This window comes from Esox lucius, chromosome 7 (assembly GCF_011004845.1).
Source record: "Esox lucius isolate fEsoLuc1 chromosome 7, fEsoLuc1.pri, whole genome shotgun sequence".
NCBI classification, from domain to species: Eukaryota; Metazoa; Chordata; class Actinopteri; order Esociformes; family Esocidae; genus Esox; species Esox lucius.
The window spans coordinates 6,943,215-6,959,105 of NC_047575.1; the positions used below are offsets into that span (position 1 = coordinate 6,943,215).

Below are 15,891 nucleotides of genomic sequence, written 5' to 3' on the forward strand. Positions count from 1 at the left end.
ATTAAACATGACTAACGTTTCTTATTAAGTTTACCTCCACCACAAATAGCATCTATGAGCTGTATGGCTTTTGCCACTGGCTAATTTAACAGCTTATTATGCAGTAATAGGCTTACTAGTATCTACTAACTTACTTCTTGGAATAGTAATAAGAATTGAGCAATTGCTAGCAAGACTGAAAATGAACTTTTCCCTGCAAATGATGTGTAAAATTTTGAGTTCCGTGACGTCGCCCGGTATGGCGCAGCCGGGGCCCCACCCTGGAGCCAGGCCCGGGGTTGGGGCTCGTGTGCGAGCACCTGGTGCCCGGGCCTTTCCCCATGGGGCCCGGCCGGGCTCAGCCCGAAGGAGCGACGTGGGGCCGCCTTCCCGTGGGTCCATAAGAGGCCGGTGCGAAGAGGATCGGGCGGCAGTCGAAGGAAGGGGCCTAAACAACCCGATCTCTGGACACGGAAACTAGCTCTAGGGACGTGGAACGTCACCTCGCTGGCAGGGAAGGAGCCTGAGATTGTGCATGAGGTTGAGAGGTTCCGGTTAGAGGTAGTCGGGATCACCTCTACGCACGGCTTGGGGTCTGGAACCACACTCCTTGAGAGAGGATGGACTCTTCACCACTCTGGAGTTGCCCATGGTGAGAGGCGGCGGGCTGGTGTGGGTTTGCTTATAGCTCCCCAGCTCTGCCGCCATGTGTTGGAGTTTACCCCGGTGAACGAGAGGGTCGTTTCCCTGCGCCTACGGGTCGGGGATAGGTCTCTCACTGTTGTTTGTGCCTACGGGCCGAACGGTAGTGCAGAGTACCCGACATTCTTGGAGTCTCTGGGAGGGGTGCTGGAGAGTGCTCCGACTGGGGACTCTATCGTTCTACTGGGGGACTTCAACGCCCACGTGGGCAACGACAGTGACACCTGGAGGGGCGTGATTGGGAGGAACGCCCCCCCTGATCTGAACCCGAGTGGTGTTCAGTTATTGGACTTCTGTGCTAGTCAAAGTTTGTCCATAACGAACACCATGTTCAAGCATAAGGGTGTCCATCAGTGCACGTGGCACCAGGACACCCTAGGCCGCAGGTCGATGATCGACTTTGTTGTCGTCTCATCTGACCTGCGGCCGTATGTCTTGGACACTCGGGTGAAGAGAGGGGCGGAGCTGTCAACTGATCACCACCTGGTGGTGAGTTGGATCCGATGGCGGGGGAGGAAGCTGGACAGACTCGGCAGGCCCAAGAGTACTGTAAGGGTCTGCTGGGAACGTCTGGCCGAGTCTCCTGTCAGAGAGATCTTTAACTCCCACCTCCGGCAGAGCTTCGGCTGGATCCCGAGGGAGGCTGGAGATATTGAGTCCAAGTGGACCATGTTCTCCACCGCCATTGTCGAAGCGGCTGCTCGGAGCTGTGGCCGTAAGGTGGCAATCCCCGAACCTGGTGGTGGACACCTGAAGTAAGGGATGCCGTCAAGCTGAAAAAGGAGTCCTATCAGGCCTGGTTGGGTTGTGGGACTCCTGAGGCAGCTGACGGGTACCGACAGGCCAAGCGGGCTGCAGTGGTTGTGGAGGCAAAAACTCGGGCCTGCGAGGAGTTCGGTGAGTCCATGGAGAAGAACTATCAGCTGGCCTCGAAGAGATTCTGGCAAACCATCTGGCGCCTCAGGAGAGGGAAACAGTGCCCTACCAACGCTGTTTATAGTAGAGGTGGGCAGCTGTTGACCTCAACTGGGGATGTCGTCGGGCGGTGGAAGGAGTACTTCAAGGATCTCCTCAATCCCGCTGTCACATCTTCCATTGAGGAAGCAGTGGATGAGGGCTCAGAGGTGGACTCATCCATCACCCGGGCTGAAGTCACAGAGGTGGTCAAGAAACTCCTCGGTGGCAAGTCACCGGGGGTGGATGAGATCCGCCCTGAGTACCTCAAGTCTCTGGATTTTGTGGGGCTGTCTTGGTTGACACGCCTGTGCAACATCGCGTGGTGGTCCGGGACAGTGTTGGGTGTTGGAGGGTTCATGGGAGTTTGCCCAACCAATCCACGTGTTTTGTGGATTTGGAGAAGGCATTCGACTGTGTCCCTCGTGGCATCCTGTGGAGAGTGCTTCGGGAATATGGGGTCCTGGGTCCTTTGCTAAGGGCTGTCAGGTCCCTGTACGACCGATGCAGGAGCTTGGTCCACATTGCCGGCAGTAAGTCAGACTTGTTCCCAGTGTATGTTGGACTCCGGCAGGGCTGCCCTTTGTCGCCGGTTCTGTTCGTAATTTTTATGGACAGAATTTCTAGGCGCAGCCAGGGGCTGGAGGGTGTCAGGTTTGGGGACCACACAATTTTGTCTCTGCTCTTTGCGGATGATGTTGTCGTGTTGGCCCCTTCTAACCAGGACTTTCAGCATGCACTGGGACGGTTTGCAGCCGAGTGTGAAGCGGTGGGGATGAAAATCAGTACCTCCAAATCCGAGGCCATGGTCCTCAGTCGGAAAAGGGTGGCTTGCCCACTTCAGTTTGGTGGAGAGTGCCTGCCTCAAGTGGAGGAGTTTAAGTATCTAGGGGTCTTGTTCACGAGTGAGGGAAGGATGGAACGGGAGATTGACAGACGGATTGGTGCAGCTTCTGCAGTAATGCGGTCGATGTATCGGTCTGTCGTGGTGAAGAAAGAGCTGAGCCGCAAGGCGAAGCTCTCGATTTACCGGTCAATCTACGTTCCTACTCTCACCTATGGTCATGAGCTTTGGGTTATGACCGAAAGGACAAGATCCCGGATACAGGCGACCGAAATGAGCTTTCTCCGCAGGGTGGCTGGGCGATCCCTTAGAGATAGGGTGAGAAGCTCGGTCACCCAGGCGGAGCTCAGAGTAGAGCCGCTGCTCCTCCACATCGAGAGGGGTCAGCTGAGGTGGCTTGGGCATCTGTTTCGGATGCCTCCGGAACGCCTTCCTGGGAAGGTGTTCAGGTCCCGTCCCACCGGGGAAGACCTAGGACACGCTGGAGGGACTATGTCTCCCGGCTGGCCTGGGAACGCCTCAGTGTCCCCCCGGAAGAGCTAGAGGAAGTGTCTGGGGAGAGGGAAGTCTGGGCATCCCTGCTTAGACTGCTGCCCCCGTGACCCAGCCCCGTATAAGCGGAAGATGATGGATGGATGGAAGTGAAAAGACAACGGAAGTGAAAAGACAACGGAATCGTGGAAACCCTACTCTTTTACTGGTTTTGATCTATCCTATATTATCCCCAAAAGCATGCACAGATGTGTACTTCGAAAAACTACCAGAAATAGTTGCAATACTGTATAACCGTAAAGAGTTTTAGTTTAAGCTTACCCCAACGTAGCTACGGAATGTTGTAGCCAGCTAGGTTTTTGTCTGTCCTGACACAACAAGCATGCATAGATGCACCAGAAACAGTTGCAATGCAACCGTAAACAGTTTAAGTTTAAGCTTATTATAACGTCGATCTTGAAGGGATGTTTTTGTCTGTCCGTAACAAATCCTGATGCATCATTTGTTTTGACTGTTAGAAGATTTGAACATGGGACCTATAGTTCACAGGTCTGCTTCTCTAACCACTACGCTATTTAACAAAGGTCAGTCAGTCAGTCAGTAAGTAAGAGATATTTGCTCTTCTTGGCTGGCTCCGCTTACACAGTCCAACAAAATGGGAATTTCTTTTGAAAAACAAAGAAATTTTTTAGAGACCCAACATTTTTGAATGATAATTTACAAATAAGTGGGATAGCTATGAACAGATAAACAGCAAAGTAGTAGCGTAAGACATGAGTGTGAAGTAGGTGTTAGAGTGTGTATTTAATAGTATAGTAGAAAATAGTACAATGCAACATATCAAATGTTGAAATGCGAAATGTTATTGTTTTTGGAAAAATATTGTATCATAATGCACTACATTTTTCAATGAGTGACAGGTTTCGACTGCAGGCAGGCCAGTTTAGCAACCAGACTCTTACTATGGAGCCATGCTGTTGCAATACGCAAAAAATGTAGTTTGGCATTGTATTGCTGAAATTAGCCTTTTTTTGCGGAAATTAGTATTTCACAAGCCTTCCCTGAAAAATATTTTGTCTGGATGGCAGCATATATTTAGAAAACCTCTATATTTTGTTCAGCATTAATAGTGCATTCACAGATGTGCAGGTCACCCATGCCATGTGCACTAATGCTCACCCATACCATCAAGGATGCTGGCTTTTGAACTGTGTGCTGACAACAACCCAGATGGTCCCTCTATTCTTTAGCCCGGAGGATGTGGCGGCCATGATTCCCAATAATAATTTAAAATGTTGATTAGTCAGACCACAGGACAGTTTTCCACTTTGTCTCAGTCCATGTTAAATGAGCTTGGGCCCAGAGAAGGCGGTGGCATTTCTGGATCAAGTTTATATCTGGTTTCTTCTTTGCATGGTAGAGTTTTCACTTGCATTTATGGATGCAGTTATGTATTGTGTTCACAGAGAATGGTTTTTTGGAAGCAGTGATGTCCACTACAGAATGTTGTCTGTTTCATATGTGTGCTGCCTGAGGGCCCGAAGATCACAGACATCCAATATTGGTTTTCGGTCTTGTCCCTTGCGTACAGAGATTTCTCCAGTTTCTCTGGATCTTTTAATGATATTAAGTACCTCAGATGATGAGATCCCCAAACTGCAATATTTCTCAGAGAGGTGAAAGACTCTTTTTGTACCTAATCATGTAGCTGACCTGTTGCCAAATAACCTAATTAGTTGTGAGATGTTCCACCAGGTTTTTCTTTTAGCATTAAACATTTTTTCCAGGCTTTTGTTGCCCCAATTTTCTATTGAATATATGGTTTCATCATCATTGCATTTTGTTTTTCTTTACATTTTACACAGCGTCCCACCTTTTCTGGAAATGGGGGTGTATTTAAAAAATATTTAGAAGTATTTAAAATAATGTGATTAAAATAACGTTTAACTCATTTGAAAGTTAGATTTCTCCACTATTGTAACGGCCACTGCAGCGCTCCACCTCGCCAGTGTACAACACGGACACACCTGCTCCCATCACTAAATGGTGCTTATATGTTTGTCCCACTATCACCAGCACTTCACACGTTATTGTGTCCTATCTTTGTATATCGTGAGGTGCCATACCTCTTCTGAGAAAGATAAATAAGCTGAATCGTACCTCTATATTGTCGTTTTGAGGTCTTCCTTTCTTTTCTGCCTGGTCGATTTTGAGTGTAAGATTAACCTGCTATACAATAAGACAATAATAATATATTTCTTAGCTCTTTTGCATATCTTTATCAAGGGGTCCAATAGTTCTGGAGGACCGGGTAAGTGTCCACCTAGATATAGGAGAATGATCATGCTATGGTTTCTCCTGTGGCATGTCAGGGGCCTGCAAGCTGGCTGAGGTGTTGCTGAGCACCTCCTCCTGAGGGCTTTCATTTATATACTTGGTGGAGTGAGCCGTGTGATGAAAAAGCAGTATGGATAACCAGGGGCTAACCAGGGGAGCTTCAACAGCCACTCGTCCCGATATTCAACTCTTTCTATTGGGGTAATCAACTGCAGATTGTCTATCTCGAAATCAGGAGACTAACTGGGTACAGTTGGGGTGGCGGGGATGTTTAATAAATGTGGAACTGTAGCATTCATAATTTAATATATGGTTCATGTATGAGAGGAAAAAGCAACTGTTAACCCCAGTCCTCCATTTGAGGGCAATAAACACATTTCCCTGTGACAGCATTCGGTCACATCCTGTTCAGGGGGTGTTCTTGTACATCAAGCATCCTGCCACACTACATGTCCCCTGGCGTTGGGGCTGAACATACTTAGACAAGGCTGCTGCTGCATTAGTTGATGTAGAAAACCGCATCCTGCAATACCTAAGTGCATTGCAACGTTTTATTCTTTTTGTATTTACAACAATTTACAACATTTCAATACTCCTGTAGACTACTTTTTCTTTTTAAACTGATGGTTATAATTATAAATGTCTATAAAATATATGATAAAATGCATAAACATATAATCACAATTCATATTTTTACATGAGTAACACCTGATATTAGCATGTCTGAGGAATATTAGAATTAATATATTTTGTTTCTCTTTGGCTAAAAATAATATTTTCTATAAAGGTATTTTTTTAATTACAGTGCAATAATGTACGGTTCTAACATGGCTTATAATGCAGCCCTCTTCCAGAAAGATTCTCTCTTCTAGCTTTAACCATTTTCCTCTCTAATAAAGCAACCAAATGCTTCAAAAAGCAAATCTACTTTATACAAGAAGTATTCACACTTAACATACAGTAGGCATCTCAAGACCCAACACTTGATGTGTCTTTGGCCCAACACCTGCTAGCGAACATTATTGTCCAACTTTGCAAATTCATCCTTTTCCAATACCATTCAGCCTTTATTTACACGGGTCTTATTGTGATTCAGGCTTAATTGACTCTGGTCTTATTGTTATGAAAAGCTTGGCAGTGTTGATCTAGGGTCAGCATTTCATCTGACATCATAATGAATGTGACAGAGTGGACCTGATCCAAAACAAGCTCTCCATCGCTGCGACGCGTATTAAACACCTGACTATTCTGATGAGTTCAGAGCAGCGTGCAGGCCCCTCCCTTTGCTACAGGGATTTTGTTGGGGTCCAGGTCATCAGGCAGCTTGCCCCCTGGTGCCCAGATGTTGAGCTCTCCGAACACTCCTGTCTCGATCATCTCCTCCTGCCAGGGGATGGGCACATTGCCGGTGGAGAATTCGTTGTAGAACTCGTTGTCCGTGGCGTCAATGACCACCCCTTTGATGGTGCTAAAGGCTCCAACGTCATCGATGTCTTTGGCATACACTGTGTTGGGGTTTGGGACGAATGGTGGAGGAAGCAAGCCTGTGTTCAGAAGAGAAGAGATGCATGATGGGCACTGCCATGTCACAGGTCATGTTACAGGACCTGGGTTTAATCCGATCATCGTTAGACAGACCTAATAGTGTGCTTGATATTTAAAGGGATCTTGAGGCAACATGCAGTGTTTATCATTGATGAAAAGGTTAATAAGTGATTTGATAGAATTCCGATCTTACACTAGATTGAATCCATACCCCCCCCAAAAAAAACTAATTTAGCTGCTTTACTTCTTAAGACAATTGATTGCGCCACAACTCATTCAGGTGTGTCTTAGCAAAGGGGTCAATATTTATGGAATCAATTATTTCCTGTTATACATATATATTACATTAATTTAGAACAATTTGCAGATGATGTTTTCACTTGGACATTATTTTTTTTTCTTCTATTGTTCTGTGGCAGAAACACAATAAATATGGAAAAGTCCATGTGGGTGAACACTTTTAAGAGCCATTGTTTTTATTAAGTAGAGTAAATTTTCTACCTGCTTCCAAACGTCCCCAGTTGAGTTCTTTGAAGAAGGGCTGTTCTTTAAGCTCTGCACATTCATTATTCTTGAAGCCGAGACGTTTTACTGGATCTTTTTCCATCAGTCCTTCACAGATAGCCTTGCAGTCTTTGCTGAACTTATCTGTGTACACTACAGCATCATTTAATATCCGCCGCTCAACTTCAGTGTTTTCAACCTGGGTGCAAAGGAATGAACACATCTTCCATTAGCTAAAACATAATAACACATGGGTGACAACGTAAGGCTTGATGAAATGCTAACCGAATTTCTTCATACAGTACATCTAAGCTTCTTAAGTTTTTAACGCCAATCAACAGTCTTTATATATATAGGGATTAATGATTTGCTTTTTAATAAACCAATTTAAATGTGGCCTGATTACCTAACAGCTCTTCTGGTGGTCTGATATACAGTGGGGAGAACAAGTATTTGATACACTGCCGATTTAGCAGGTTTTCCCACTTACAAAGCACGTCTAGTCTGTCATTTCTATCATAGGTACTCTTCAACTGTGAGTGACGGAATCTAAAACAATAATCCAGAAAATCCCATTGTATGTTTTTTAAGTAATTAATTTGCATTTTATTGCATGACATAAGTATTTGATACATCAGAAAAGCAGAACATAATACTTGGTACAGAAACCTTTTTTTTGCAATTACAGAGATCATACGTTTCCTGTAGTTCTTGATCTGGTTTGCACACACTGCAGCAGGGCTTTTGGCCCACTCCACCATACAGACCTTCTCCAGATCCCAACCGTGAAGCATAGAGGTGGAAACATCATTCTTTGGGGATGCTTTTCTGCAAAGGGGACAGGACGACTGCACCGTATTGAGGGGAGGATGGATGGGGCCATGTATTGCGAGATCTTGGCCAACAACCTCCTTCCCTTAGTAAGAACATTGAAAATGGGTCATGGCTGGGTCTTCCAGCATAACAACAACCCGAAACACACAGCCAGGGCAACTAAGGAGTGGCTTCGTAAGAAGCATCTCAAGGTCCTGGAGTGGCCTAGCCAATCTCCAGACCTGAACCCAATAGAAAATCTTTGGAGGGAGCTGAAAGTCCGTATTGCCCAGCGACCTGAAGGATCTGGAGAAGGTCTGTATGGAGGAGTGGGCCAAAATCCCTGCTGCAGTGTGTGCAAACCTGGTCAAGAACTACAGGAAACGTATGATCTCTGTAATTGCAAACAATGGTTTCTGTACCAAATATTAATTTCTGCTTTTCTGATGTATCAAATACTTATGTCATGCAATAAAATGCAAATTAATTACTTAAAAATCATACAAGACCAGAAGAGCTGTTAGGTAATCAGGCCACATTTAAATTGGTTTATTAAAAAGCAAATCATGAATCCCTATATCAGACCATATAATATGTATTATAGGACATTGGGTTCCCATGTGGGAGACCAGGGTTTAAATCCAAACACATCCATTGTTACCTTCTCTCCTCTGGTTCTGAAAGGGCCCTTTGCAGAAATCATCTCATATAGAGTGACGCCTAGGGTGAAGTAGTCCACAGTGTAATCATACTCTTTGTTTTCAATCAGTTCTGGAGCCATGAACCCTGAAGGAAACAAGACATTAGTAATAACATAGGTAGCTACTGTAATAATCTAGAACAAACCTAGATTCATTTGCTGGTATTAGGCACTTTGGCTGAAACACAATGTAGACATTTCTTGTAACTGTCTAACAGTCTCTTACATCAACTGGGAGGGATTCTTGCCCACTCTTTACAGTACTGCTGTTTTGAGAGCAGAGGCTTCTTCCTTCCTGACCTCCCATGTACGACGTGTTTGTGCATCCTGACAGGTCACTCATGCACTCCGACATTGATTGCGTCATTTGATCCTGTGGATCAAATGATCCACAGGGTTCTTATGGATTTGTAAGTGCTTACTCTCAGCTCTTGGTCTGAATTTGGTGGGACAACATATCCAATGTAGATTGCCAGTGGTTTGTTCTTTCCGCTATTTGTAGATGGACAGTGGAATGATTTCAAATGGCTTTTTCTCCCCTGTTACCACACACCCATATGATAAAGACCAAACCAGACAAAGGAAGGCCTTCATGGAAGGCCAAACCTTATCAAGTTATTCTGTAATGAACTAATCATTTGCTCCTGATTCGTTGCAACTGAATGTAATTTTAGCCATTTTATGGGATGGTAAATGTAGGTGTGAACTTTTTCACATAAACAAATATTATTTCTGTTTATTTTAATTTCACAATGCAAATGTTATTTTTTTTTTGTGATTTGATAAATTGGGTTACATCTAACAATGAATGTGGGTTGAATTGGATCTCAGATGTTTCCAAACAGTCTACTGTCCAGGAGGTGTACATGACTGTAAAGCTCCATTTCCTTTTAGGACACCACTACTACTTCTGAACAGGACCCATGTTTGTCACTTACCTGGTGTACCTGCATATCCCTTGGTCTTGTCAGTTCCAGCCGGAAGCTCAACAGCCAGACCCAAATCAGAGAGACGCACGTGGCCTAGGCGAAACGCGCAAACGAACATTAAACAGTAGCGGAGGGCAATCATATATTCCCCAATGAGAATAATGTAATTACATTGAATCTCAATGATCTGTAGGTTCAAGTGATACTGAAGTTAACAAGGGCCAAACCACTGCAGGTACACTGGTATGTTGATGAGGCTTATGAAGGGAACAGCGCGTGTCCACCTGCATCATCCAGTAGTACATTTTCTGGTTTCAGATCCCGGTAGACGATCCGGTGCTGATGAAGATGCTCTAACCCCAGGATTATCTGGGCTATGTAGAAACATGCTCGGGTCTCGTTGAAACCCGGGTTCTTCTCATCCACGTTGTACATATGAAACCTGTGGTGACCATGTCGTCAGTGATAAGGGACAAAATAGATAAGTTTTAGATTATACTGTTTTGGAATATATAGTGCAACAGGTGGCCCACAGTCTGAATTGATCAAAAAAATAAAATACAATTAAATAGAACAGTGAGAGAAGGTTGAAGGAGAGGGGAGCGTATGTGTGTTCTGGGTACAGCAGCTCAGTCTGCTATACCACACAGCAGGCCAAATCGGTACCTTCAACAGTACAAATTATTAGAATTATGTTCCAGCCCCTTGAACATTCAGACTAAAATCAGAACAAGGCAGAATTTAACTACCTCCCCAAACTTTGGGGGTAACATAATTTAGAACAGAGAAAAGTTCAACTTTGAATGAATTAGTTTGGAGGCTTTATTGTGCAATAATATTCCCTTTATAAGGCCCATTTAATGTAGCAGATTAATTAGGGAAAAGTATGGAATAAATGGTTATGCCATGTTTGGAAATGCCCCCCCAGATTACTTTACATCATCGCTTATGCATGACATATCTATTTAATGCTTTTGAAGGCCTTATGAATGCCCTCTGAAGCTTGAGGCTGAGGGGAATCCTATAGAGAAGAGAGGCTGTGACCCAGAGATGTTGAGGCCTGTGCACCTTCACACCCGCATGTTATTAGCTCTAAAGTTGTTTAGTTTACCTGAGGCTGCTTAGCAGGGATTAAAGGAAGCAGCAACACTTCTCACACGCTGTCAGGCAGCCAAGGGACATAAAAATTAGACTATTACTTGGGTGTGTGTGTGTGTATGTATGTGTGTTTGTACCTGAGATCCCCTCCGTTCATTATGGTCATAACAAGACAGAGGTTAGTTTTGGTCTGGAATGCATATGCCAGTGATACGATAAACCGACTGTGCACCTTGGCCAGTATACGCTTCTCCACAATCGCTCCCTGAAACAAACCATTCAAAGAAACCAATCAGCCAACTGTAATTTAAAAATAATCCTAATCTTGCTCCATGATCCCCTAAAGGATGATAAATAAACATAATTATGTCATATAAAACTAAGAAACTAAGGTATATGCTTCACATCAGTTTCGCCTGCAAGTGAAACTAAGGCTGTTAGTCAAGGGAAAAATCCATGTCTCAGAGTTAGTAAATAGATGTCCTTTACCTACATGAAACATTTGAAAGAGAAGATCAAGTGACCTAAGCACAACATCTAGAGGGTTAACACAAATCTAGAGAAACATACCAAAACATCAGTGTGACCATAGTTGTGGGCAAAATCATCTAGTTGACGAGAGCAGTGGAAATAGAATGGCAAACAAACTAGTGAGCCACAAATAATTAAATAAAGGCCCAGCACAACATTTCTGAGCAGAAAGGCATCTCAAAACCTGTTGTCCATTGTCAATATACACTGCATTTAGTTTACTTGAGTGACCTGCACAGCCCAGAGCTTAATCCAGTGGAGAGTCTTTGGGAGTGTACGGAATGAACTATTCACTACATGATGCCTGTGGAATGTTCCTGAACCCTTGTAGGATCCATGCACCAAAAGGAATATTCTGGAAAGAAGGGCCAAATTGGGTACTAAATAAGGCATATCTAATCATTTTAAAATAATTTCTATACTTTCTATACTCTTTCTATATATATATATATATATATATATATATATATATATATATATATATATATATATATATATATATATATATATATATATATATACTTTCTATATATATACACAGTATATATAACAGAAGGGTTAAAATTAAGAGACCACTGCAAATTGAACGCTTCTGATCCTCACTCAAAACTTTCCTTTCCAACTTTTGGAAAAAGGTACAGTGGTCTCTTAATTTTTTCCGGAGCTGTATATGTGTATATATAGATATATACATATATATATATATATATTTATAATATATATGAGTATAGAAAGTATAGAATTTATTTTTTTATTATTAGGTATGCCTTAAGTAATGCCTCATTCCACAGCATTTAGTCAATCATAATTTAGAGCAAATAACATCCTTGAACCTTATATTACATTTGATTATTTCATTCACCAGAAAGAGTAGCTGCTGCCTTGGCATGGGGATACTATGAAACGTGTCTACTGTCATACTGACAAGTATTACACATAAGCTGGCATACTAAGCCATACTAAGCAATTTAGCTAGCAGACATAACACATTATATTTTGCTGTCACGTCACACCTTGGTTGGCTGGAATTATTTAACCACAAAGAGATTTTAATCGCTTTGTAGGTTTGGTTACTAATAACCATAGATACAGAGAACCTTGGTGTATTATTGGCTGACATGACAGAATACGAAGACTAACTATACTGTATCATGACTGTAAGCTTTTAAGTGCAAAGAAAGGATGTAATTTCCACTGCTTGGAAGAGTTCCAGGAAGGTTTACAAAGGTTTATACCAAGTGTGGTGCTGGCTCCAGGCCTGACCTACAGTGCTATTCTGTTCAGTAATGGAATCAACAGTGTTTCCAGTTACACAAACACACCAATAACCAAACGCTCTGGATTTACCGGTACTCTACGGTATTCAGACAGCAGCCATTCTGTACCCTGACACACACAAGAACACATTATTATTATAATACTTGTGAGTACACACTCAGTACTATGTGAAATACTCTATTTCACCACTTTCCAGGCCTGAGTCAGCCAAGTTTGTGCAAAGGGTTAATCCATTACCCACTAATGCTTTGACAAGAAGGGTGGCCATTGCCATGGATACTGTCTCTCTATGTCTTGCTACTCTGAGCTGCTTTACACCTGTGGTCTCTTGCAAAGACACAAGCCTCTTGTCCTTGATTAAGGTGGACTAAATCTCTCTGCTGCACTTGTATAGATGCCTGAGGTAATCTTGTCTAACCAACTAGTACTCTTGTTAGCCTTTTGTACTTGTTGCTGGATCGGTCCGTTTGCTATTGTTTAAGTAGACGTCTTGTTTATATTTAGGAAAGGTATACTCACATACCGTCATTTGGGTAGGCTTGTCTCTCCTACAGTAGGACTTATTGAACCGTTTATTCTTGTGTTAAAGAAAGGTTGTTCAGGAAAAAGCAGGGTGACTGAATACTTGTTTGATTGAGACCTACTTTAGGGCTACAGTGACGTGAGGTTAGTTTCTGTTTCATTTACATCAGTCATGGCTACTGGCTTGGCTTTAGGTGACAGCCACTACAAGCGGCATGCTTAAATCAATGATGCTCTGGTACTAATTTTACCTGGTAGCCTTTACGTTTCTTCAGCCTCTTCTTGTCCAGCTTTTTGTTGGCATACAGCTTGCCTGTGGCCTTCATCTGGCAGGCATGTACCTCCCCGAACCCTCCCTTCCCTAGTACCCTAAAGTCCATGAACCACTCCTCGTCAATGGGCTGGGCCTCCAGCCACTTGAACTGAACATAACGCAGGAAGTACATGCTGTTCTTGAAGCCTTCCAAAGCCTTGGCCTCAAGGTGCTTCAGAAGCAGCTGTTCACTCTCCTTGAAAAGGTCTCCGCGGGTGTTCTTGTGGTCCTCCTTGACACGTGTCACCGCCTTCTCCTCCAGGAAACCGCAGAAGTTCTTGGACTGGGATTCATAGAACTTATTAACAATCTTCTGGGCCTTTTGCATCCGGTCTGTCTCCTGGGCAGTGTTGTATTCCTCCATGTCCTTCCAGAGTTCGCAGGCGTTCTTGTGAGTTGCTTCACTCTCCAGATACTGCTGAAAGAGGCGTTTGCCAATGGGCTGCTTGACACACATGCTTTCGAAAGCTGAGTCCACGGTGGTCTTCATATGCATGCACTTTGTGATGTGCGGAAGGTCAAGTTTGGCGCGAAACTTCTTGTCGCGCATGGCCGACGCTGATGCACCATCGACGCTACCGCGGGCAGACACATAGGCCGAGTTGGCCACAATGTTTTGCAGACCACCCATATCCATGGCTGGTCCTTCACCTAGTAGAAAAGATCAAGTAGTTCAACTTACTAATAGTTCATATTGCATTTACTTATAAGGTAATTACACACAGGTTACCCTAGTGGTATATTGGCTCAAATCCCTGTGCAGTATTCGTTTTCTAACCCAACCCTTGACCTTCACCAGTTGGGATTTCTTGCCTAAGCTTAACATGACCCCGATCCTCACCAATTGGGATTACTTCCCTAAACTTCTCAACCAAACAATTTGCTTGACTAAATTTAACTTTGCTCAAAGGAAGACTGAATAAATGTTAAAAAAAAAACATGAATTGGACATTTATATTTTTACTTTGAATCACAGTTTTAAGCAAGTAAAACATGCATTGCTGACTATAATGTGTCTCAATGTAACTGTGATGGCTTTCAGTGAGTATACATACAGCCAGTAGTGTATGCACATCCAGTAGCACTCACTACTGGGTGTGCTAGTCAATTTCATCCCGAGACATACTGTACTGAGACATACTGTACTGAGATATACAGTACTGAGACATACAGTACTGAGACATACTGTACTGAGACATATAGTACTGAGATATACAGTACTGGGATATACAGTACTGAGACATACAGTACTGAGATATACTGTACTGAGACATACAATACTGAGATATACTGTAGATACACTGAGACATACTGTACTGAGACATCCAGTACCGAGACATACAAAAAAATTATTTTCAGCAAGTGATTTCTAAAGGATACAGTTAGACAATGTGTGACTTAATATATGCTGAAAACCAGAGAATCAACCTACAGTGCAATCATATGTCTCACTATTTCCCACTTAAAATATCAAGCGAAAGCAATGTTCCATTCTGCAAGAATAATCAGGTGAACTATGTGAAACAGATGAGCTGCTAACTGAACATGATAACGAATAACAGTCTCATTACTTTGAATTAAATAATGCTCAAACAAGATTTTAAATCACATTCATCATATTACATTTGCTATTAATATTGTGTATACAGGTTCAAATATGGGGTTTACAGTCCTTATTTAAATTATTGTATTTTTAACCAAGTTTACATGAATTACAACCTTACCTTTCTTCCTCTTTCCTCAAGAATTCAGACAGGAGCTGATAGATTTGAGACTGAATCCACTTGGGCTCAAATCTACCATATAATCCACCTTTATTTACACTTCTTAACTTTGGTTGCCCTTGTTTTTAACGTAGTGATAATTGACTCATCTTTGCTGCTCTCTGTTACGCCTTGAAGTCACTCTTTGGTATTCTTTCTCCCCTTTCCGCCAGAACCAATGCTTATGCTATATAGAGAGATGCAGGCAGTGTGAGGATCGTCTGTAGGCTTAGTCCGCATGGTGAAATCCTACTTGATTGTTCATTAGCTCTCAGGGATTACGTGTGTATGTTATCAGGGAAAGCAACTTGTCGGAGACTATTGAGGTAAAGCTGCACCTTGGGTGATGATTACTGGGCGACCACAGGATTAATACCACAAGATCATAGTTTATGACAGAATGTCAAACAAATCATTAAGCGATCTTCAATCCACACCTCTCTGTACTTTCTTCTTTGTGTTGCCTCCATTGCCTGTGATGTCATTTTTATTTAACATGAGACATTGTATTTAATCTGAATAATCTGGTTAGTCAGCATATGGGTTTCACTGTGGTGGCACAGCTAAATTTAGGTAAAGTGCTTCAG

The 15,891-nt window shown here is 43.0% G+C and overlaps 1 protein-coding gene across 1 annotated transcript; it reads right to left on the bottom strand.

Moving 5' to 3' along the window:
* Positions 1 to 5,676: 5,676 nt before the first annotated feature.
* On the bottom strand, positions 5,677 to 15,580 carry grk1b (G protein-coupled receptor kinase 1 b). Its single transcript, XM_010902990.3, has 8 exons — positions 15,266 to 15,580; positions 13,480 to 14,192; positions 11,035 to 11,162; positions 10,084 to 10,241; positions 9,809 to 9,892; positions 8,832 to 8,956; positions 7,355 to 7,556; positions 5,677 to 6,852 (listed from the first exon to the last, which is right to left on the bottom strand). Exons 2-8 carry the CDS (start codon positions 14,176 to 14,178, stop codon positions 6,566 to 6,568), a joined length of 1,683 nt encoding a protein of 560 aa, XP_010901292.1. The 5' UTR covers positions 14,179 to 14,192; positions 15,266 to 15,580; the 3' UTR covers positions 5,677 to 6,565.
* Positions 15,581 to 15,891: the final 311 nt, after the last annotated feature.

Bases quoted from the DNA above. Each gene is read 5' to 3' on its own strand.
- grk1b (XM_010902990.3), bottom strand. From the start codon at position 14,178: ATGGATATGGGTGGTCTGCAAAACATTGTGGCCAACTCGGCCTATGTG. The intron at 10,242-11,034 runs GTACAAACACAC...TGGTCACCACAG, and splicing joins ATGAACGGAGGGGATCTCAG to GTTTCATATGTACAACGTGG. The intron at 6,853-7,354 runs GTAGAAAATTTA...TTCTGAACACAG, and splicing joins CTGGGGACGTTTGGAAGCAG to GCTTGCTTCCTCCACCATTC.